The following is a 25,123-nucleotide window of genomic DNA, read 5'->3' as shown; positions in this document are numbered from 1 at the left end:
AGTATAATTGAAAACTCACATTGACTAACTTTAGTTCTTTAATGACTACAGAAGCTTTTTTTCGTATTAAGTCTGAATAGATGAGTACTTCAACAGCCAATTCAAATTTCTTGAAGAAATAAAGTATTTTCAGTTTCAGATAGGCTCTTTTTTTATTTCCCTACCAATGAATCCTCCTTTTAAGCTTAATAGAAACCAATAGGAGAAAATAAAAATAAAAAATAACCGATTTCTATTGAGAAATAACAATTTTATACTCAGATAAGCTAGATCAGTCAAGGTAATGTGTGATGGGATGTATTCATATACGTAGTTAAAGTTTAATTATTTTCACCAAATTTATCACCTTTGATGATGCATAAACCATCAGAAATAGAAAGAGTAAAAAACACATGCGTGCAACCTATCAGCAACTCAATTAAAATTCTGGTAATTGTTCAGAATAAGGTTTCGTGGTAACTTTGTACCCTCAACTAATTATCTCGTATTTGTCTTCATATTATTGAATTCTTATTCAATTCTCTTGCTTCTGTATAACAACAATATAATTAAAACTGTAGTAGATAAATGGCAGTTTAAGTATACTCATAATGGCAGTATACTCATATTCTCAAGTTTACTACTTACATATGTACTATTATTCGGCTAACCAGACGTCAGCCACTATTGCTCTGTTTTTTACATCACTTTACTGGTTGTAGTTATGGATCCGTGAGATTATATTATTATTGTATTCTGACAGATTTGAGAAGGAAAGCATACAGTAACGACTGGTAGATTCAAGTTTGACCAGTGTGAGTATTGATTGGGATTTAAGGTTTTTGAACATAAAATTGTTTATATAATTTAAAAAAGAAAATATGTATATAGTATTAAAAATAATGTATTTATTCAGAAATAAAGATTTATTGCTGTATAGATAGGATTTAATATTCTTTGGAAACAGTTTCCATAAAGTACTATATATATTAAAGTTATAATTTTACATTTTTTTTAAATGTTGAAAAATCAGCATATAACATAATGAGGCTTCAAGTAATAATAAAAGCTCAGAATTTTATTGAAAGCAGGCTAACTGAATTGCAAAGTATGGCCCTCCAGGTAAACTCTCTCGAGAAAGTTGTTTACCAAAAGTTGACAAAGACGCTTTGTGATTGGCAGATTGATGTAAAGCTTGCCTGAAATAATAACTTTTATTATTTAAAATATACTGTACTCCAAACAATCTTAGCCATGATTGGTCAATTGCAGACTGCAGAGCTGTTTCAATATCTCTAGAACTTACGAATTTAATTTAATTTATTGCAAGTAGTACCTGTATATTGATCGAAAATCTATATTTATGGACCATATTTATATTTACAGGCTTCAATGTTCTTAATCTTTTTTCCGATTAAGAGCAGTATCAAAAGTCTCACCTCCCATCTATTAATATAGATCCCCAATAAATGTTTTAGATTCTAAAACAGTCCAGCACCAGAATTTGACTATTTCTGACAAAACTGATAAAATAGTATGATTGATAGAAGGATATTAGTTAACATTTTTCAGATAAATTACTTAATTCAACCAATGAAAAATAAAAAAACATTTCACTGATATTTTATAGATTTAAAAATATCCCTTGATGATTCAATAAACAAAAGGGTTCGAGACATGAAATGTGGCTAATTTTATACTTTTTTTACTTATTTATTTTTTTAATTAATAATAGATACAATTTATAACCAGCAAAAGAAATGAGATACAGGAAATGGCACAAATATGAATGAACATAGCCCGTACATAACAGATCAACCAGAGACATAAGCAGCATGAACGATAACTAAGCTATAATGGAAGTAAGTACTTATAGCTAGCTTACACAACCACCACTTTAAGAGATCGATTTGTTGAAATGGTCGCGTGGTCATAAGCATCCGATGAAAATTTGAAGGAAGAAAGAAACGGTAGGATAGATAAGGTTCAGATATAAGAGAGAAGATAGAAAGCGTTTGAGTTTATAAAGCAGTTCTGTGAGCCATACCCGGAAAAGTATGCTTGGAATATGTCTAAGAAGACCCTGGCAATACTGCTTTAGTCCTGGGGAAATAGCGATTACATCCATTACTCGATGTGCCGAGAAAACTGTCTAGTGGGAACTCTGAAAACCGGACGGATGATCAGTTATATTATTTAAAGGTGCTATCTGTTTGGAAGCAGAGTTGTAGAAGTTTTTCGAGAGGAAGGCTGATTAATCAGAAGACAAATTGGTCGGTTAGAGCTTGGGAAAGAATGTTTATTTAATTCAAGGGTCATTTTTACAGAAGATAATTATATAAGAAGGAAAGTAAAAGTGGTCCTAAGCACAGCGTTACAAATATTAGAGATCAATTTTCTTAAATACTTTTTTACGTTTTCCAGAGCATTGGATGAACAGTATTTGTGGGAAGGAAAACTGGTACGACAAAGGGTTCAAGCTAAAGGGCTCTTAAGCAACAAATTTTATTCTTAACATTGTTTATTTATGTAAATATTTTAATTGCAACTAATTTACAAAATAAATTTAATATGTTATAATAACCCAGCTGGTCAATTGAAAAGAATGGACGATTAAATTCTTCTTTAAGAATATAATAAAAGCATACAAATTTTAAGAAATTATTTAGGCCTTGAATACATCAATAAAATCTTTATTAAAAAGCTATGTGACACAATATTTCCATCTAATTATGTTAAAAACTAGAATCAACATCTTGAAATATGTAAACACCCAAATAAATTATGAAGTTCCTCTAGTTAGGCCGTATTCAGTCATAAAATGTAAGTATATATCTTTTATACTAACTTTCAATATATGTAACTAAGAGCTAAGAATAGATTTTTTCGGATTTTCTTTTCCGGATAAGAATAATAAAGCATTAAATAGCTTGCCTCCTGCAAATTCTGTAGATAAATAATTACACTCAGGAAGCAGATGTATGAACAGGGCCAGGCAGCAGACACACTATATAAGTTTTGTCAGGAAGAGGACTAAAAAGCATTGCACTTATTCTTTTCAGCTTTATCCATCGTCAGGCCTCATAAATAAGTAGTAGATTTCTTTTTTGTTAGAAAATATTATATATATTAGAAAAAAAATCCCTTAAGAAATTCTTTCATCGTTATTATACCAGAAACGTAGAGCAACCGTTTCCTTAATCCAACAAAAATGTTCGAATATAGAATTTTTACTTACGCTAAATTCTATGTGAAAACCATACGTGTGCTGAAAGAAACTTCGCGCTTAGACTTATTACTTAAACTGTTCGTGAATAAAATTTCAGTCAAAAATGATTACCTTTATTATTTTCAGATAGCTTTTTTTTAATAGTAGCGCTAAATTTTATAGGGGACAAAATTTAAATTTAAAGTGAATTATAGATAAATAATTAAGTAGAAAAAAAAGCCTCAGAAATTTTGTGAGATCATTTAGGACATTATAGAAGATTTGAGAAACAATCAATTTTATTTGTGTGATCTAGGAATGAATACCAGAATACTGAAGTAACTAAATCAGTCCTGGGAGTCTTTGATCAAAATTACTATATGTTCATCCATGAAAATAGTCAACTATTTACTCATGCTTTGACTATTTTATCTTCTATTCGCAATGACCCTCAGACCTTTTACTAATTCATCATTGGCTTATTTCCGAAAAGTGTGAAGATTACATAATTGATTAAATTAGTTATACAAATTAAGGCAATTATAGGAATATTCTTAGAAAGCAACAACAATAAGAATTATATATTTTTTAACAAGTAACTGATCAAATACATGGTTATTGTTTAATAAAAGTGCGTTATAAAGTGCAAACGAGGGATTAGCAAAATAGAGCTCTGTTTATCCCGGATTTATTCTAGCTGTTCGGATGCCTCAAAACTACCCCACTTGAAAATGACGATTGGTAGAAACTCTCTTACAGCAAACAGTATAAGAACCAGCTACTGTTTTGAACCCATCTCCAAAAATACAAAAAATTATTTTCCTAATTTTTCGAATATTTTAGTTTAGCATTATTTTTTTTTTTTTTTCTGCAAAGACAGAAGATAAAACCGGTGTTTTAGTACAATTTTTAATTCACTGAAATGGAACAGTAGGAAGTTCTGTAAACGCCTGAAAAACTAGACACATGTTAGAGACATTTATCTATTTTTACCATACAAATTTATAAAGACGGCAAGATTCTACAATTTTGAGCTAAAGCTAAAGAGTCAGTTTAGGTGAAGAATGAAGGTTACAAATACGTAACAAAACTAATCATCAGAACAAAAATAACTTTATACTTAGTAATCTTCTACTCAAATAAAACTTAAATCATTGCTATTATTAGAACAATTAGGAAAACTACATTCTTATGTAAGGATATAGAACAAAACGTAAAATTACGTAAAACTATATGAAAAAAGTCAGGTATCTAAAAATAGGTAACACAAAACCATAACCAACTACTATTAAGTAATATTGAAATTGAAATGAGAATTTATTTACAATTTAAAAGAAAGATTAAAAGGAAAGGAGGTTCAGGTTGCAGTGCCTATATACACTCCACAACCTCAATATTTAGATTGATAAATGCTATACTAAGGCAAAGAAACTTAAAAAACGTTACTACATAAAGTTAATTAAAGCAATATATGCTTTAACCTTTTGTGCTTGTATTTTTTATAGCCAAGAGAACTTATAGTTAAGTAATATGAGAACATAAAGAAATATATAAAATGCCTTTAAACTGGATTGGTAAAGTATCAGGCGTGAAACGATCTCCAAGACTTTCTCTAACACTAATTTTCATGGTTTTGACACAGAGTGACCCTTAGGTACTATTAGGGTATCCCCCCCATTTAGGCTGCACATCTGTAGGCGGGCTGCAAATACAAGGATTTTCCTAGATAAGCAGTTCCGAAACGAGATGTACCGCTTCCAATGGTGATGACATGACCATTCTGTATTATAACTATACTATCTTCGCGGTGTTGTAAGTGCCTTCAAAAAGCTAGAAATTGGAGGCTCCATAGTTGTCCAGGCTCATTGCATTTTTTTTAAATCTCAATAACAGTGAATGCTTTTAGGGAACCAAGAATGTAACCTGAATAATATTCAAAAACCTTTATGTAAATTGAGGGACGTCAGAATACATCAGCTAAGGTAGGAAGAAAGCTCAACTTAATCCTTATACAACTGTCCTACCGGACAGTGTTAACATGTTTTATAAAAGTTTAGGATTCTTACTGATATGTAGGTTTACACTATTACAGGCATCACACAAAAGAGATAGTTGGGCCATGTCCTAAATCATGCGCTACTCTTCAAGGTGAACCATGTATGACTGACCCATGCTTTCTAGATCCTTGCCTTCCACAACCAAAAGTGGTAATCGTTGGAGCAGGAATGGCAGGACTGTCTGCAGCACACAGGCTCGCTTCGTGTGGCCTTAGAAATTTTGAAATTCTTGAAGCGACGGACAGGTAACGAAGTAATAAATCTATTAAGTTTTAATATAATTTGTAAGTTTTGCCATGTAAGATACAATGAGGTTTTTCATTCTAGGCCAGGAGGACGAATTCACTCTTGCTGGCTCGGAAATGTAGTTGGAGAACTTGGTGCTCAATGGATTTCTGGCGGAAGTGAGGCGAATCCTACATTTACTCTTGCTTGTATGGAAGGATTACTGAAAGAACCTCTCTGTAGAAGAAAAGTAACCAAAGATGATATAATATGTTTAATTAGTGACGGAAGAGCCATAGATTCATTTTCCGCTTCAGTTGGCATTAATATTTTTCGAAATGTAAAAAGACAAGCATTTACTTTATTTAGCACAGATACACAAAAAAGTCACGGTTCATTACAAAAATTTATAGAAACCAGAATTTCTGAAGAATTAAAACTAGTGCCAGAAGAAAAGCGTTCAGATGTAACTAAAGTTGTTTCTGGAATGGTAAATACTTTAAGAACTAGATGGGGAACAGATCTGACAAATATGTCATCAGATGCTTATGGAAGTTTCATAGAAATTCCTGGCAAAGCGATAAGAGTTCCTTTAGGTTTTGTTGGCGTACTTGGAACTTTGTTAAGAGCTATACCTAAAGAGAATATAAGTTACTGCAAAGAAGTAGATTTTATTAAATGGGATACCGGATCTCCGAGGGTGTTGGTGCGTTGCTGTGAAGGAGAACCTATATCTGCCGATTTCTGCATAGTTACTTGTTCTTTAGGTGTACTTAAAGAAAGACATTGTACTATGTTTCAACCACCTTTACCAGAGGAGAAGGTTGATGCTATAAAAGCCCTTGGATATGGTCACTTAAATAAATTAATAATGGAATATTCGCGTCCTTTTTGGGCCTGCGGTGAAGGAGCATTACTTTTAAGTTGGGATTCTAATGAATTAGCGGAACGATGTTGTTGGTCGAGAGGAATTTCAGTGATCGAAGAAGCGCCTGGTAGTGCTAATATGTTAATGGCTACAATAGGTGGTCCAGAAGCTTGTGCAATGGAAGAATGTTCAGATGAAGAAGTTGCCGTATTGATAACCCAAACGTTGAGAACATTTACCGGAGATTTTTCTTTACCATTTCCTGTGAATATTCTTAGATCAAAATGGTGTTCTGATAGACATTTTAGAGGTGCCAACTCATACATGGGTTTACATGCAAAAGTATCCCACCAGTGTGAACTAGGAAGACCACTGCCTGGCGCTTGTAATCCAGGAGCTCCCGTTTTATTGTTTGCAGGAGAAGCAACATCTCCAGGTCACTTTAGCACAGTCCAAGGGGCAAGGCTTAGTGGTGTAAGAGAAGCAGAAAGGATTCTACAGCTTGTGCGAAAATACAGAGGGCCTCCTAAAGAAGAATCATCAGCAGCAGTCCAATAAGTTTTTGTTGTTGTAAATTGAAACTTTTCATTTTTGTTATTAAATGTTTTCTAAATGTTTTAAATTTTTTTACTTAATTCAATAGTGTAAGCCACGTCTTTAAATAATCTATTTATAGCGAAATATGCATTATTGTAATAAAAAAAAAAAAAAAAAACCTGCAATTAAACAACACAAACGCAAAATAATAGCGCAGAAACACGCTGTCCTATTTCATATAATGTTTATTTAAAAAAAAAATTATACAAAAAATATCTTACCCCTCCACAAATAAGTTTCATAAAATTCAAATATTTTGCAAAAATAATTTAGGAGAAATCCATGGCACTTTCAAGTCAGCCTTCACCACTTCTTCACTGATATCCTCACCAAAAGGGCATCTATTTGAAAATAATATTACAAGATCATGACAGGTATATATCATTCCAACTGCACCATATACTTCACCAATTAAATTATTGAATATTTCTAAATTATTATGTTTACCAACAAAAAAAAAAGTTAACTTATCAAGTAGAAATTATTATACGTCCCCTTTCGTAAGGTAAAATATCGTTAAGTAATAATTTAACCTTGTGAATAGTTAACTATGTTCTGATGCATAATAACTACTTCATCTTCTATCACGACCTTTTAGAAGTTTATCTTTGGCTAATTTCTCAACAGTGTAAACATCAAACAATTGATCAAATGCTATCAATTAGGGCAATTAATTACTCTACTAGTCTAAAAAAAGAAAAAAGCTAGTCAACATTTGAGGTTATTGGCTCCCTAGACTTTTCAGTGGACTGTCGTCCTTTAGATAGTGTGGTCTTGATACAGAACATTGTCTATCTCCGAAGTGTGCTGTTGATACTCCTAGCAAAAGCTAAGTATAGATCGATGGCCTTGAAACCAGGGATTTATATTTTCTCTAATTTTATTTCAAGTTTCTAATAATCTCAAATAATAACTTTATTAATTAAAATTTTTATTTAAAAGTTAAATTTAACCAAGAGAAGGAATACATTTTCCTCTATAAACGAAATATATTGTAGAAGTTGGAACCCATAAATTCCAAGAATAAAACTTAAATTACTCACTTTCCTAAAATATCAACCAAATGCAACTGATCTGGGTTAAAACATGGCCTTCCAGTGAGTAATTTCTCGACGCCATTCCAAGCGATCATAACACCATTGTCCGTGCAAAGATGAGAAGGTGGTATGTGGCATCTATATCCTCGGCGTTCACAAACAGTCCGTAAAGCAAACCTGATCATTTTATTACAGGCCACGCCTCCAGAAACGACCTTAAATATTAAATTATTAACAATATTTTGAATTTTTTACCACAAATTGCTAAAAAAACAAAAAACAAAATAGTTTGAATAGATTACAATTGATACACATACACTAGAACAATAACAGCAGAATTGTAACATAATTTTAAAAATATCAAAAATGGCACTGATGGAGAAAAACGATCATTTTAGATCTTGCTCTTAAAATAGAGAATGGCGTTTTTTCACTTTACTCTTGTCTTTTTCACAAAACAACAGTATGGATTACTGCTGTGGGATTTTTTATTATGTAATGTTAATAGAAAGAAATACTCGAATATTTCAATTACGATATATGTATAACGTTCTGTAATATGTCTGTTTCAAGTTGTAATAATTAGGAACTTACGACATACCTACTCACCAAAGACTTCTCTTGTGGCAATAATGCATTTATTTCACAAAATTCCATAGCACGTTGTACCCTTCTACACAAATGTTTTATTACGGCGTATTGAACACTAGCACAAATATCGCTTACTGTTGGAAGAACCATATCGCCTATACAACCTTAAAATTTAAAATAAATGAAGCGTCGAAAAAAAAACCAAGGCACAGTAATTAAAAAAAAAAAATTGTAGACAATTTTATATAATATCTATCTAATTATAATAATAATATATTGACTTAGAAGTTTATGAAGAAATATATATTTATATTTGTATATCTTATAATAACATACAGAACCAGTTTGCCTCAAGACCTGTTTCATTTCTTTTCCGGCACATCAACATAAAGTGGATAATTTATCGACTCTTTTAAAAACTTGATTAAACTTTATCTTTAAATAATGTAATTAAATGTAACTCGTAATAAACAAAAGTCAATTCTGGATTACTATAATTCAAGTACTGTATGCTATTTAAGGAGTTATCAGCAAACTCCTTTAGCTACTCTTCCGCAAACTAACCATGTTTCTCTTCTTGCTCCAAAATTGTGCGCCTTGCAGAGTTCTTTATGCCTGCAAAACTAAAATGACAATCTTTAGATCGCAGTAACGGCTCACTAATAGCAAAAGAAATAGGATTTCCTTCAACCGCAATTCTTTCTAAATTGCTTGCTCCACTACCTAGACCATTTAAGTTATTTAACTTGAGTCGCCGTCCGATCTGTAATTAATACATTGATCAGTTAAATTAGAGACTGTTTGCTATTAAGACGATTTAGTATATAAATAAAGAATTCAAAGTAAATATACCTTATCCAAAGCTTCACCCGGAGCATCATCATGAGTTTTCCCAAGAAGCAGAAAATTATCTACATCCTTCGCAACTGCTATCAAAGCGTGCCCTCCAGAAACGAGAAGGACGAGGAAAGGAAAGTTCACCTATAATTGATTCCAACATTAATAAAAATGACTAAAGAATGAATATTGGGAAGTTTTTTTTTAATGAGTGAGTAAAACTACTGGACTCCACGCGGAAATACTGGGCCAAGACCTGCCTTTTTGTAGATTTTTGCTTAATAAAAACCTCTTCTTACAGCTTACTTTCCGGAGGCCGGCAATGCAAAGAAAAGTGTACTGAGCACCATTCAACTAGTAAGAGAAGGTATCGCGATCAATACCTCAGTAAAGTTAAAAGAAAATAAATATGTAAGTAAAATTCCAAATTTTAAGAATGAGGTTGAGCAGAATTTCCACTTTACTAAGTTAAGTTTTTTTTAGTGAACTATTCGCACAAAATCGTGTCAAGACAATGGTTTTAGTCAATTGCGTTAAAAGCCTTACATTAATGTTTCACAATCACCTATTTTTTTCTTTAAATTTGCACATCATGGTTTGCTTATAAAAAATGGCTATTTTTCTGTAACCTTTTCAACCATCCGAATAGTTAAAGCGTGCGCTTCCATGTGATGAATGGGTATTAACGGTTTTCCGCTCATTTCAGAAAGCTTTTTAGCGTACTTCATACCGACTGCTAAAGAAAGAGGTAATCCTGGCCTTGTAGTAACTGCCACTGCGTCTAATTTATCCAGAGTCAGATTTGCATTGGCAAGTGTTTCCTTTACAGCCTTTTGAATATTTTCATTGTGGGCATCTCTGGCAATTGGTGGAATGATTCCCCCTAACCTGCAGTAACGAATAAATGAACAGTGATTCTGAATCATAACTATCATAGAATTAAAAATCTTAGCGACAAAAACAGAATTAAAAGAGTTAAGGAAAGATAAGAAAACTTACTGTGCATGTAAAGATTGTTGAGAGAATAAGGACTCCCCAATTATTTTACCGGCTGTATCAACAATGGCAACTCCAGTGTCGTCGCAACTTGTTTCAATACCTAGTACTTTAGAAGCCAAATTCCTTTTATTCACATTTTTAAATAATATGTATGATATTGAATCTTTGAGTACGCTAGATATATTGCGTGGAATTTTAAACATATCGCATTACTGTTTTAAAAAAAATGTTTTAGCACTAAAGTTCAAGGGAATCTTGGCTAAACATTTAGCTCTTTCAATAAGTTTTACAAATTTAGTTTGCTAAGTTTATGTTACAGATGCAGTTAACATTTAAATCGATTGCAGATTACCTCTAAATGACGAGAAATACCCGAAATGATGCTGCGTACTACACCTGAGCAAATTCGTCAGCCATACTAAGCTAAGCATGAATACTAAACACTAAAACAGTCATATATTCTGCTGCTTGCTGAACAAGGTAAGTTTGTAAATAATTGATATTGTTGCATCGATTCATCCTAATTTAAAACTGAATAAATATTAAAACCAGCTTAAAAACTCAAAAATAGTACTATTTATGTAAAATACTCCATTTCAAATATTAGTATAGAATACTTTGCCGCCTTTTAATGAGAGTGAATGGTTTCTGAACTATTGAAAAGAAATCGACTGTAATATTATTTGATATAAATTTTCAATGCATTGTCACTTTATAATAATTTTTAAAACTTTGCTGTCTTTAAATTAGTATCTCATTAGAACTTTTTAAAGAATTAATTGTAAATAAAAATTTTTAAAAAAACGCAAACCCTGCATTTCACAACTATAAAACTTGAAATTATTCCGTAAACCAAGTTTATTAATATTTAAAAATCTTAGTTATTACTGTTTTTTTAAATGATGTAACAGGTTATGTTTATCTTAATGACAAATATGAGTAAATAAAATGAAAACGTAAAGTAACTTATTACTTGGTATTTATTCATAATTTAGTGAAATTTTAGTTGGACATACAGTTGTTTAGTGATTACGTTCTTTAAAGTTCACTTATGGATAAAGAGAAAACATGGGAGAAGTTACTGTTTCTACCCTTAGTCCTCCACATGGATGAGTGAGGTAGGGTCTGTATCTTCAGTAGGTTGATACAATTGTCTCATGTATTCAAACTTTTTTTTTTGTAGTGCATAATATGCATTGCTTGAGTTGGAAGATGTTTCGGTAGTAATTACGAAATGAAAAATTTGAGGAGGATCTTCCATCCTTTTACTGCAGTATTCAAAAATTGTTTATTTGCATAAACAATTCGAATCTTTATTTGGTAATAAAAACAGTTATAATGTAGCATCAACGTTTTGAAAACTTAATTATTTCATCAAACCAATCCCACAATTTAATGTATTATATACACTGGGCCAAAAAAGTCTGTGAACACTAACCTAAATTTTATTACTTTTATTATTATCTTATTAGAAACTTCTTTTATTTTCAAATGAAATATACTATTCGATAGAGAGAAACCAGAGTTTTTCATTTTATATTCAATCTTTTATTTTTGTTCAGCAGGAATATCACAATTAAATGTTTAACAAAACAACACCCCAAACGAATGCAAAAAAAGTCTGTGAACAGCTGTATAAATATGTAAAAACATTAAGATAACAAACAGAAAAACGATTGAATAAAGTTTCAAAGTTCTCTATTGTATTGTAGAAACCACTACAGTCAGTTTTGTGAATAAATAATCTAATTAGTACATATTTAACCACTAATATGGAAGTTCCCAGACCAATTCGAGAACTTATTGTGACGTTGCGAAATGAAAGAAAAAGTATTCGAGAAATAGGGAAGATAGTTCAAAAAAACCCTTCAACGGTGCATAATATAATTAAAAAGTACGGAAATGTGATTAGTAGGCCACGCAGTGGACGGCCACCAAAACTTAATTCCTTTCATAAACGGCAAATTCTGAAGTCTGTTCGAGAAGAACCCAGGACAAGCGCTCAAAAAATCAGTCAAGAATTATCAAATGGTTATGTGTAAGCGTAACACCGCAGACAATTAGAAATAAATTACATGAATACGATTATTGCGGTCGAGTCCCGAGGAAAAAACCTTTAATCAATAAAATAAATCGTAACCGCCGATTGGATTTCGCGAAAGAATATGTTTCTAAGCCTTCTAGTTTCTGGGAAACCGTAATCTTTTCAGATGAGTCGAAATTCAATGTATGTGGGTCTGATTGACGACAAAAAGTGTGGCGAAAAAGAAATGAAGCTATGAAAATGAAAAATATGAAGCCTACTTTTAAGCATGGGGGAGGCAACATTCTGGTGTGGGGTGCATGAGTGCTAAAGAAGTGGGCAAGTTAGATCTAATTAATGGTATGATGGACCAATATGTGTATGTGGATATATTAAGACGCAATTTAAAAAAAAATTCAAAAAAATTAGGGTTGGAGGGAACGTTTGTCTTCCAACAAGACAATGACCCGAAACATACCGCACTAAAAACTCGGGAATGGCTTTTAAATAATACACTCTGGCGCCTAAACACCCCTCCACAATTGCCAGACCTTAACCCAATAGAACATTTGTGGGATGAAATCAGCCGCCAAATAAATAAACGAGGAATAAGAAACCGTGAACAACTAAAAAACGCTATTTTAGAAGAGTGGGATAAAATTCCAACATTGACGACCACAAAATTATTAGGATCGATGAAAGCTCGCTTGTTGGAAGTGATTAGGAACATAGGAGGTCCTACAAGTTTTTAAAATTTATAATTCACGTACAATGTGTAAGAATGATTTATTTCTGCAAAGTGTTCACAGACTTTTTTTGCATTCGTTTGGGGTGTTGTTTTGTTAAACATTTAATTGTGATATTCCTGCTGAACAAAAATAAAAGATTGAATATAAAATGAAAAACTCTGGTTTCTCTCTATCGAATAGTATATTTCATTTGAAAATAAAAGAAGTTTCTAATAAGATAATAATAAAAGTAATAAAATTTAGGTTAGTGTTCACAGACTTTTTTGGCCCAGTGTATATCCACCTATACATGTCTTGAAAAATTAAGAGACGAGTGACATCACTATTTATAAGTAAATGTGAGCATTAAAATAAAAAAATGTTAATAATTATCTGAGTTAGTGTAATGTATTGCAAAATGCTTGTTAGAATGGTAATAATTTGTGGAAACTTTCATGCTGCATTTTACTTGGATTTTATTGTCTCCTCGCTACTCCCTTAGATGTAAGCAATTCCTTAACAGTACAAGGAATCTTAATTTGAACCGTTATCTGTTGCAGCAATAATTCGTAATGAATAAATTAAAGTAACCTTGAATAGAGCACGTTGCTGAACTGTATAAGCTGCTTTTTATCAATTGTAATGAAGGTCATATTTTTTTCAAGAAGTTGTTACTGTTACAACCTGCGTAAGCTTTAATTGTTAGTTCAGTTCCTTATGAGAGAGAAATTTCGGTTCCTCATGTGATATTTTGTATACTACCATAGGATTTATCTCAACTGGTAAGAGGAAACAAGTATTATGTAATCCTTTGTGACGCATGTTTTTACATTTTAATGCATTCTGTAACTACTGCTGAAATAATCCCAACAGTGCAACTTGCTAATTTATTGTTTTGTCCAGCATTTAGGTTATTATCAAAAGGTATGACTTCTGGAAGTACAAGAACTATTTGGCGCAATGCCGATGCCGTTTGTTTTGATGTGGACTCCACAGTTATTAAAGAAGAAGGTATCGATGAGCTGGCCAAATTCTGCGGCAAGGGAAGTGATGTGCAAGCTCTGTTAGTAACAATTTTCCATTAGTTTCAATCCCATTTTAATGAAATCTTGATGACATGTTTATTTTCATTAATTTTGTTGTGATAAACCAGTTTAGTGTTGTCTCCCTATTTCCTTATTCAGTGAAATTATTTTCCAGAACAAAAAAAGCAATGTCGGGAAAGATGAGTTTTCGAGAATCATTGCGTACTAGATTGAATATGATTGATCCTTCTGTTTCTCAAATACAAGAATTTATAAGATCCAAGCCACCTACATTTTCAGATCATGTGAAGTTGGTACATTATTTTTACTAATTGATGCTGTGTTTATTTACTTTAAAATAATATTTTTTTTTTTGTATACATTAGAGAGCTTATTTCATGTCTACATAGTCGTGGTGTGCCTGTCTATCTTATATCAGGAGGCTTTAGAAGTATAATCTCTCCTTTGGCACTTAGATTAAATGTTCCACTAGAAAATGTCTATGCCAATAAAATGAAATTTTTTTTCAACGGAGGATTCGCTGGTTTTGATGAAAATGAGCCTACTAGTGATAACGGTGGTAAAGGCCGTGTAATATCTGAATTAAAAAACAAGTACTGCTATAGTAATGTAGTAATGATTGGCGATGGAATGACTGATTTGGAAGCTTGTCCACCAGCGGATGCTTTTATAGGTCAAGTTTTTCGTCTTGTTGATGGTATTACTTTTTTTTATATACATCGAAAGGTCTTGCATTTAAAACATTTCTCTTCCTTTTGCACAGGTTATGGAGGTAATATTGTACGTGAAGAGGTGAAAAACAAAGCCGAGTGGTACGTTACTGACTTTCAAGAACTTATTAACGCTTTAAAGTGACATTTAAAAAATTAAGTTATTTCGAAACTTTAAAAGTAAACTACTTCAAATTTTTAAGCTAATTAAAAATATGTGAAAATTTCGATATATTATATTTTTTATCTTAACTTAAATGCATACCAGTGAAATCTGATAACATGTTTCTTTGCAAGAAGAAATTTTTATATTTCGTTGCAATAAAGTTATTTTTAACTAGTAAAAGGTGTTTATTCTATCCGAGACATTGTTCTCAGCAACTAGGTAATGATGTAATAAAAAAAAAAAAAAAATACTCTTTTTAATTATACTGTCAAAGGGAATGCCTAAAGGTTATCGAAAAAATGACAGTATATCAATCAGCCTTAGCTCTTAATCTTATCTAATGTACACACTTATTGGAAATGCAGAGTTCACAATGAGGAGAACAAAAAATCTGGTGTGATACTCGTATCCAACTTTCTATTTTAGCTTATCTGACAGGTTTAAGTGATGCTCACATTTTTTCCTTTTTTTAAAATGCATAACCTGTGTATGTAGGGCCCATTGCCAAACTAATTAACAAAAGTAACCGGCTGTAGTATAATTCGGCATTGTGCCATTCTACAATCTTCTGTAAATTTTACCTATGGTTCACTAAAAAACATCTAGTGATCTTCTACATAAAACCTTTCATATGTGTCCTACATACATATTACACGTGTCTTGGGGTTCCGTGAAGTCTACTGGAATAACCACAGGGTCACGATTATCCTTGATGAAGCGGGACTTCCCTAGACGCGTGATAGATACAGCTATATAGGTGGGGAAATTTTGTAGTTGAACCACTGACATAAAAGATTTGTTGCAATTTCGTCAAGTGACAGTGTTTACTTAAAATGTAGAATTCTTATAACACGTCACTTCATCGATAAGTATATAATAAGTGTTAGGCTGGCATTCGCAAAGATGCCATGATCCCTGAAGAAGTGGCTACTTTACTTCTATTTCCACTGCGGTTATGTTAACCTGAGTGACTCTAGGTTGATGGTACCCCAATCTTCTCCTATGTATGCAGTCTTATCTTCTGCATCGTACAGCGAACTCAGAGACTCTCGAGCTCAACAATGCGGTGGAGATTTTACTGCAAATAATCTGCCTAGCAACGAGCTAGAAAACAGACAAATACAGCAAGGGTTACATTTTAGAATCGTATCTTTGCCCTGCTTGCGCTTAGCTCAGACTGCCGCTTTTCTCAACGTAGTCTTTTCATAGCATCGCTGAAGTTGGCTGACAGCAAAGCTGGCTAGTGAAAGCTTTCATTGCCTAAAATGCCACAATTTGTTGGTACCTCAAGTAAAATGAAAAAAAATAATTTTTTGTTTTCACGTTAAATGATGGAAAAAATAAGGACCACATTATATAAATTTCAAAAAATTTCCTTCCTGAATAGAACGATACAACTTGCCTACCCTTGCAAGATCAAGTTTACCTCTTAAATAATTAATTCTGCTTGTGACTGGCGCTGAATAGTGAATGACTAGGGCGATGAGTGCGGCTTTAGAGAACAGGAGGCCTATCTTAATTTTTCTTTTAATCAATAATTAGATGATCCAGTGCGAAATTCAAAGCAGCTATTTCGCTAACAATGCTGCAGTGCATACTGGACTTTTCGGTCCTTATAGATGTAACCGACAAAAATCAGGAAACAAAATAATTTTTGTTTTGAAATCATGAATCAAATTAACTGACAAATGTAGGCCTAAACATTTTTGAATAATAGTATCTTCCTAAGTATAAAGTTGTAAACTAAATAGCATTTCTAATTAGCAATTAAATATCAATAAGATAAATTTCACGAGTTTAGAGAATAGATGCAAACCGGCGTGCTCGTTTACATAGATACTTATGGTGCTTATGTGTTCTACTTCCGTTTTGTTGGTTCACCAGAATTGTTACTTTATCCAGAAAAAAGTTTTGACGTAGATTGGCGGCAAAAGATCTTTCAATAATTTGATATCAGAAACAACTATGTACTAATTTGGAAATATGTTAGTCCTAAGATTGAACAAATTAAAATTGTCCGGTAGGACAGTTGTATAAGGGTTGATTGACGCAAACTGCAAGAAAAACACCCAATTTAGACAGACAATACTTAGATAGTATTGACAATACTTTACTGGGATAATTGGGAACCTTGTAAAAAAACAAAAGGAAGATAATTTAAAAACAAAAAAGCCTCGACATTTCATACATTTCAATATATACACAACAAATCTTACAATGTATAATAATTTAGCTATATATACAGAAGCAAGAAAAAGATATTTACTTTTATAAAGCTGAATTTATACTTATAATAAAATATTTAATTTTAAGTTTTCACGTTTAATGAAGGAGAAGACTACTTATGTATACTTCATAAAACTTCTTTTCTTAATAAAATAATAAACTATATTCCCCTTTTTTCAAGAAAAAGATCTCTTCGTAAATACTATTAATACTTTGGTCTATGAAAGTAAGTTAATTTTTTAACACGCTTCGTTTTACGGATGTGAAAAGAAATGCCTCTAATTTGGGCAATCTTTTGAATGCATAATTTGCAAATATTAACAAAAAGTATATGATCCAAAATGAATTTAATTAAATTATTATAAAATTATTAAAAAAGTTTTTTAAAAATACTTCTGAAGTTAATATGAACGATCGGGGCATCTCAAAACTCACTTTTTACAAACTGAAACAATATTTGTATCCAAATTGTAAAATAAAACAAAATTATTTATATAAGAATGAAAAGATGTGTTCATATATTGAAAAAAATTATATTCTTCAAATATAAGCACATTAATCATTTATTCTATCTATTCGAGAAAACCTAATTTTAGTCTTTGTGTATTTATTTCATTTTTTTTATTAAATACATCTTACCAAATGTAGTCACAAACTATCAAATAAAAATATTTATATACAATATTTTCTAAGTAATACAGTGAACTTCACTCACTGTACTAATTTAATATTGATAGCAAAGATGCATATTAATAAAACAGTTCAAACCATGTCCAGCATTCATGTACATGTACTATGTAGGTAATATAACAAATTTACGAACACCGTACTATACTTATTTCTTTACAAAAATTTATTTACAAAAAACTATTTCTAGGGAAATAGAATAAAAATAAATTAGAAGAAGATCCTATTAAATAAAGTAAACATGAAACAAAAAATCACAGAATTTTATATTACCTCCTGATGATGTCTTAATTAATTAAATAATACAAATTTAATGCAATCTAAAAAAATATATATCCATTAACAATTTTTTCTCAACTCAGCAAGCTACAAATTAGATTTTTAGAAGGTAATTAATAGTTTTTGAAAATTAAATTTATTGTAATCCCAACAAGAAAAAAATAAATATATGTATCGATATTTCTTGTGTAAAAATGTCTAAAGTATTAGGTGCTAGCAGAGGTGCTTTCAAACAATAGATGACAGTTATGTATACCTCATTGGATCACTGGATCCGTCCAAAATTATGCAGAGATTTAAGATTTTTTTTTACAATATTATCATAATCCTACTCTCTTCTCCCTCTTCTACAGTTCATCTCTTAACAATGTATAACGATTTTTGGACGGTCCAAGTTTTTTGAATGATGATTCTGGTGGTGTAGTCGGACCATTTCCGCTAGTACCATGTTGATGTGATCCAATTTCATTTGGATCAGGTCCATAATGGAATTCTCTATGTAATTTACCAGAATATAAATCTTGTATAAAAGATTTTAGACGACCAGGAATTTCCATATTTTTTACATCTGGGAATAAGTACATATGTCGAAATGAGTCTATCGCTATAAGTGGTAAATCGGATTGTGATTTACCCAGGTGGTGCAAAGGATGAGCAAATTTCTCTCCATCAGCCGTCAAAAAATTAATGTTTTCTGGAACAAAGAAATCATTATTAATCAGTAAAATACGATAAAGAAACCGATGGAAAATGAACATACATTTGAATATGGAAATTTTAAATTTCCTCAAAGATAAAAAAGTAATAATAGACGTGGGACTGTTCAAAGCGTTGGAGAAGAATGGTATACTGAATTAATAATAACAATATCATTTGGCCTAAACTCCAAAGTTATGTAAAATAATTTTTAAAAAACAGTGCCTGTTTTTCATTAAAAAAAATGGATAAAGAGAAAAATAATAAGTTCATCAACCTTGATTATTTAATGCTACTTTCAAATACGATATTTTATTTGTCGACTTTGCATCCAAAAAGAATGGCATTTTAAAGATAAAATTGTAAATGCGTTTTGAAATCTGTAATTATAGATTATAATTAATCTTTTTAAATTATAGATTTTCTATGTTTTTAAAAGGAAAGAAAAAAACAATTATTTTATTTATTTATTACTTTTTCATTATTTGTATTTAATTCAAATTAAAATTTAAATAAAGAAAAAGGCAAAATACCGAAAGAAAAAAGCATACATCATCAGTAAAAATTAATAAGTTTATTGACGGGAATAATTCTTGTAATTATTCTGCACCTATATTTATACAGCTCATAAATATAAGTATACGTATACTGTAATAATATTGACTAGTAATCTGTATCAAACGTATTGCCAAACATTAAAAATCTAATTTGATCTCAAGGTCTAAAAGTTGTCATTATCTGGTAATGGTATGCAGGCAATGCTCTGAGGGGGGGGCACCCAAATTTTAATTCGGTTATCTGTGTGTGTAATTCAAAATGTTAGTGAATGATAAAATTTTGTAAAAATAATAAAATAAATGAAATCTAGTTCTTGTTTAAGGGTACATTAGGTTTACTGCATGTGTGATGACATAGAATTGTAAAATTGAAATCGTATTTTATACGGGAGACACGCATAACTATGCAGAAAACATTAGAATCAAATTTTTATTTAACAATAATTATTTCTCAGTACAGATGAAATTAATTAAGTTCCATGTTTTCTGCATCAATTCGCGTGCCACTAATATTAAAAAATTTGAAATTCAGTATTTAGCAAGAACTTAAAATTAATGAATAATAACGATTTAGCCCATCACTAATTCATTTCCACTGGAAAAATGCTGTAAAAGACTATGACTTAAAAAGATAGGCCAGCTTTGGTAGTAGAAAATTCAAATTTAAAAAAAAGGAACGATTTTTTGTTTTCAATACATTTAAAATTGAAATTTCGCAGAACACTTGGACCATATTAGCGGAACACTGGTGTTCCGCGGAACACCGGTTAAGAACCACTGATCTATATATTTAATTTGCTAAAATACTTTTTTGAATCAACTGAAAAGTGAAAAGTAATATTTCTAAAAATACAATAAAAATTATCGCTCTGAAGAATAGCGCTTTGTTTGATTGAGAGCGAAAAGAATTTCATGAAAATTACACAGTCAACTTTCTTTAGATATAAATACCTATTCGTTTTCATCCCTCATCTTGTAAAGTGTTAAATGGTTCTAAACAAAAATGCTGTTAAAAAAAAATAATAAATCTTGAATTAAATTTGACCTACAGAAGTTGGAAAAATCAACAATGACAATAAGTGCTGCCAGTCACTGTGTTGTAATCCTAATTAGTTCTGATCCAAACTTCAGAATAAATGTAGGACCTATTTTTGAGTTTAAAGTTAATATAAATTAATTTCAAGGATTATTCTTAATATCACATAAAAAAAAATTCTTACGTTTTTCTGTAATTAGCTGATCGGCAACAATATCTTTAAATCTCTTTACAGTATCATCATCAATACCAGGACGATGAAATAAAATCAAAAATGGTAGTCCTTCTTCAGTTAATTCTTCAGCATTTTCAAAGGTAATTTCTCGAACCAATGGTACACAACGATCAGCCATCCATACTGATGTTGCATCATAATCTAATAATGAACCTTTGTAAGCTTCATCTCGTTCATTAGAAAGAGCTACATCTGGTCTAAATACGACTATAGGCTGCCCAGATGGATGCATCACACGTACTGTATCACTGAAATAGAGAATACTATTAATAAAATGTAATTGAAAATTACTATTTTAATGTTGAACTGTTGGGCTTCAATAAACAATTATTTTAATACAAGAAGGTACTGTGATAATACGATTTGCTTAAAAAACAAAACAAAAAATGATGCAAGTTTCTGTTTCGTTTTCATCAGTAACATATAGACTAGTTGTAACAAATTTTATGCATCGCCTTCATTATACCATCTATTACTTTATTACTATTATCCTTCAGGCGCGCTAACTTTTTCTCATCAGAAAAAAAGAATAAATTGAGTTAATTTGACAGTAAGTATATTTGTTAAAAGTTTATTGACGTAGCTCTTTACTAAATCAACGTTTGGTTAGGATTTGTGACCTTTCCCAAAAAACTGTCGACCAAATTAAGACATACAAACAAAACTGTGCCTACACAAATTCATTACAAATAACTATTATGATCAATTTAAAGTTAAGCCCACCTGAAAAAAAGCGCTTCACTTTACTAATTAATGAAACTTGTTTAGGCATTTAATCGAAGTAAATTAAGGATTTGTGGGCACGGTCTTACATTTATTTGTTTGGAGTATCACCGCTGTTTTGATGAATTGTTTTTAACTAATTACCAATTTTGTTCCATTGCGGTTTTTATTAATATTATAGTAAAAAAGTAATAAAAATTGATTACCAATAGTTATATATCACTTACATTACTAATAAAATTATTAGTAACAAAGTAAATTAATGGAATGATATACGTATTATAACACCACGTTGGTCAAAGAAAAAAAAATGTAACTTTAAAACTTTATAGGAAGCAACACTTTATGCCGGTTGGGATTATATAATTTCTATATCCAACTAGAAGTTGCTTTAAGGAGTGTTTAAACCAAACGAGCGAAAACATACATATTCTAACCACACCACAAGCCGATGCCCCAAATTTTTTTTCCAACTCTGAGCATTCGCGAAAATCTATTGGACTGCTAATTTCTGAATACTCGGTATAAATGGCTTCACCTACCGATTGGTAACACTATTTATCCTATTCCAATTCTTTGCTTGATGTACTACCGAGTCATTCATGGGTAAGAAGGGGAGGTTTTCCTGATCAAACAGTGTCATCTCATTATGCTTTTGTCCTGAATGGACACACTTATAATATCAGTCTTTCACTACTTGAATTAACTAAGAAGCACTTGATAACCAATTAAGCATCCTGGATTCTGAGAAAATTACAACTATGAAACTGTTATCTCTTGTGATCTAAGGAGCATGAATGTATCGCAAATATCTCTTGTCCAACGGAGACCCAGAAAACGCTGGTAACCCCGGCTGCCCTTCTTGTAATCTAAAATCGCCCTAGAAAACCAACGGGGTACACATAATCTCAGAAGCAATCTTATTTAAAAAGTTATTGCACTGTATCTTAAATGAAAGAATAGTTATAAATTAGAAAGTAATGGATTACTTCTCAAACCAAACCCTTTCCCAAAAAATGTTGGGAGTGCACCCTGTTGGTTTAATGGCAAATTCATCAACACGTAGTGAATATACGAGTGCGTTACTTACAAGTAAATCTAAAGGTTTTATTTTTAATATTTTGTCTATGAAAATTAAGGATGTTATTTGGACATTTGTAGACGGCGTGTTCGAAAGAACATGTACAGCAAGACCGTTTTAAGAACAACTGTAGGAATACCGTTTACTAAAATAATTCATACTGTTATTCTAGGATCTAGTTTATTTGGAGTAAACGTAGCTAAAGTCCTCTGTTGATACTTGATTTCTAATAGGATTCAAAATTCATAGTTACTGTCAAAAGGAGCCCAGTTGAGGAAAACCATTTCTAATTATTATCACTAAAAAATGTTGAAATTTTAAGGTGAAAATTTACAGTATGAATTCAAAGCGGTGCAATCACAAGTTCTTCAACAAAGTTATTTTTTTTAATCACAGAGAACTCAAAATGTCCTTTAATTTTAAGTCCCTTACCTGAAGGCATGTTTTCTTGAAAATAACAATTCAGTGACATTCATTCTGGAAAAAGTTAGGCCTTATATCAACAATGTACTAATTCCCTGGATGGTTTGGTTATTTTATATTTTATTTTATTTTTTAATAATAAACTAGTACTGCTATGAAGAAAAAAAAGTTAGCCAAAACTGCTAGTGTATTAATGACATTAGAAAAATATTTCTTACCCAAAGCCTACATGAAACTGGCAATCATCTTTAAGATTGGAAGCTGCTCTTCTAAATGTGTTATACTCAGGGCAGTCTTTTTTATCAAAGAATCCAATTATTATTCTTTTCTTTGTCTGCAACAGCAAATCTCACTGTAACCTTAAATTCGCCGAATAATATTTGCATGTATGTAAAAAAAAGTTTGCTTACATCAAGATTATTTAGTTCAGATACATCCTTAAATTCCTTGATAGGATCTTCAAGTTGTTTCTTAACAAATTCTAAGAAAGCTTCGACTGATCTCTTGCCCCTATACTCTCGTTTTGCTGGCTGGCCATTACGTATTACTTTCAGTGTTGGATACTTCGTAATGTGAAATCGCGTGGCGATAGAACCTACCGATTTTGAATATTTTTTGTTAACTTATTTTTTTTTCAAAACATCCTACAAAAGAAAGAAAAAAACTAATTTTTCAAATTATTTACCTTCTCTATCACAGTCAACTTTTCCCATAACTACCTGTCCAGGGGTGGGGAACGCTGCTGATACTTTATCGGCTGCCTCGTCAAATATAGGAGCCAACATATTGCTAAACCGGCACCAATCGGCATAGAAATTAATAAAAACTAATTCATTAGAGGCTGCAAAACATACAGAAAAAAAAAAAAATTAAACGAAGAGGCATTGTTTTAGTACTAACTGCAATAAGTAGAAATTATTTACCTAACGTGTGGTCTATCATTGACTGTGTAAGTGACACAGCGCCACTATTTGTGGGATTATAACAAATATATGTTACCTAAAACGCAAAATAGTTAAAATCTAAAACATGGAAAAAAAAATTTGCGTGTCTGAAAGATAACAGATTTAATTAAGTTGGTTGTGCAAACAAAAAATGCTACTTACGAATAAATATATTAAAACCATTAAATGACTGCATTTAGGAAACAACAAAATATTCATTATAAAGGTATAAATAATTATATCCACAAAACTTTAATTACAATCTAAATTCGATCTAATTCAGCACCGCTGACTGCTTTATGAGTGCCACTCAGCCACCTTTACAAGATTTCATTGCCAACATGGCTGAAAATCAACTGACCTAAAATTTCCCCATATATTCGCCAATATAAATTATCGAAAAAGTAAAAATAAGAAAATGAAAATCATTGAAAGAAAATATTGTTAACATTCAAAAGATAACTACTTAGTATTAGATAATAATATTTTTTCTCTTCGCTATCAATTTTCTTAATGATAAAAGTTGTCACCCAGTATCTCCTCTTTCAGAATTTATATTTAAAAAATTATTTTCAGATTACTCTTTTATTAATCCTTACGACATGCTAAGGCTGTAAAAAAATAATAATGCCGCAATTGCGGTGAAAACGTGTTTTAAAAACACAAGCCTTAATCATTGGTAAAAATAATTTTGCAAAAGTTTTGATGAAATTTTTCTTTCTTGAAGTGTCTGAACTATTAAAAGGCGTAAGTCATCGATTATTATTAAACTTGGTTAAAGAGCTGGGATACGTCCATTAGAACTTTTGTCCTGCAAGTGCCTAGCATACCTCTGATACTTTCGACATTTTGCAATAAATAAGTTAGAAATTCATTATTTCCGCACTCACAAATTAAATTTTTCCATTGCACTAAGTTTGCCTCGCACTTAGTCATCGATATCAGTAAAATACATACCAGTGGCGTACTTACCAGTAAAATACCATTCTTTTTAGAAAATATTTGCTATCTTATTTTCTTAAGAAAAATCTGTAATCAATTACTAGTTTTAATGTCTTTATCAAAATGTTCAAGTGGGGTACTACATATTTCAAATCATTTACAGGATGCCAACAAAAAAATTTTACTTAAATAATTTCGCCTGCCAGAAGCAATCAGATAACCT

At 31.3% G+C, this 25,123-nt stretch overlaps 4 protein-coding genes across 8 annotated transcripts; 2 read left to right on the top strand and 2 right to left on the bottom strand.

The window, feature by feature from the left end:
- Nucleotides 1-867: 867 nt before the first annotated feature.
- Nucleotides 868-10,601, bottom strand: Tcs4 (Threonyl-carbamoyl synthesis 4). Its single transcript, XM_074128359.1, has 8 exons — nucleotides 10,399-10,601; nucleotides 10,029-10,287; nucleotides 9,415-9,543; nucleotides 9,127-9,325; nucleotides 8,581-8,726; nucleotides 7,978-8,186; nucleotides 7,156-7,275; nucleotides 868-1,178 (listed from the first exon to the last, which is right to left on the bottom strand). The coding sequence occupies exons 1-7, from the start codon at nucleotides 10,599-10,601 to the stop codon at nucleotides 7,182-7,184; spliced, it is 1,239 nt and encodes a 412-aa protein (XP_073984460.1). The 3' UTR covers nucleotides 868-1,178; nucleotides 7,156-7,181.
- On the top strand, nucleotides 2,512-6,959 carry LOC141454275 (peroxisomal N(1)-acetyl-spermine/spermidine oxidase-like). Its single transcript, XM_074128355.1, has 4 exons — nucleotides 2,512-2,802; nucleotides 5,094-5,169; nucleotides 5,280-5,489; nucleotides 5,572-6,959. The coding sequence occupies exons 1-4, from the start codon at nucleotides 2,712-2,714 to the stop codon at nucleotides 6,893-6,895; spliced, it is 1,701 nt and encodes a 566-aa protein (XP_073984456.1). The 5' UTR covers nucleotides 2,512-2,711; the 3' UTR covers nucleotides 6,896-6,959.
- Nucleotides 10,602-10,745: 144 nt separating the features above from the next.
- aay (phosphoserine phosphatase) lies at nucleotides 10,746-15,251 on the top strand. 4 transcript variants are annotated; one of them, XM_074128362.1, is made up of 6 exons: nucleotides 10,746-10,878; nucleotides 13,710-13,931; nucleotides 14,053-14,212; nucleotides 14,350-14,484; nucleotides 14,561-14,868; nucleotides 14,959-15,251. In XM_074128362.1, the coding sequence occupies exons 3-6, from the start codon at nucleotides 14,076-14,078 to the stop codon at nucleotides 15,048-15,050; spliced, it is 672 nt and encodes a 223-aa protein (XP_073984463.1). In that variant the 5' UTR covers nucleotides 10,746-10,878; nucleotides 13,710-13,931; nucleotides 14,053-14,075; the 3' UTR covers nucleotides 15,051-15,251. The 4 variants fall into 4 exon arrangements, with proteins under 4 accessions (XP_073984463.1, XP_073984462.1, XP_073984464.1 ...); XM_074128361.1 differs by lacking the exon at nucleotides 10,746-10,878 and adding an exon at nucleotides 11,375-11,516; XM_074128363.1 differs by lacking the exon at nucleotides 10,746-10,878 and adding an exon at nucleotides 11,516-11,718.
- Nucleotides 15,252-17,224: 1,973 nt separating this feature from the next.
- Nucleotides 17,225-24,306, bottom strand: ERp44 (Endoplasmic reticulum protein 44). Of its 2 annotated transcripts, XM_074128357.1 has the most exons (8): nucleotides 24,121-24,306; nucleotides 23,938-24,013; nucleotides 23,700-23,855; nucleotides 23,425-23,609; nucleotides 23,233-23,348; nucleotides 23,024-23,068; nucleotides 20,737-21,035; nucleotides 17,225-18,957 (listed from the first exon to the last, which is right to left on the bottom strand). In XM_074128357.1, the coding sequence occupies exons 1-8, from the start codon at nucleotides 24,175-24,177 to the stop codon at nucleotides 18,611-18,613; spliced, it is 1,281 nt and encodes a 426-aa protein (XP_073984458.1). In that variant the 5' UTR covers nucleotides 24,178-24,306; the 3' UTR covers nucleotides 17,225-18,610. The 2 variants fall into 2 exon arrangements, with proteins under 2 accessions (XP_073984458.1, XP_073984459.1); XM_074128358.1 differs by lacking the exon at nucleotides 23,024-23,068 and having other exon boundaries at nucleotides 24,121-24,305.
- Between the last annotated feature and the right edge of the window lie 817 nt (nucleotides 24,307-25,123).

The sequence above is a fragment of the Rhodnius prolixus genome, unplaced genomic scaffold (genome assembly GCF_049639745.1).
Source record: "Rhodnius prolixus isolate KJV_2025 unplaced genomic scaffold, Rpr scaffold_9, whole genome shotgun sequence".
Taxonomy (NCBI): Eukaryota; Metazoa; Arthropoda; class Insecta; order Hemiptera; family Reduviidae; genus Rhodnius; species Rhodnius prolixus.
Note: the sequence above shows the minus strand (reverse complement) of the source record. Positions and strands in the feature narration are given on the sequence as shown.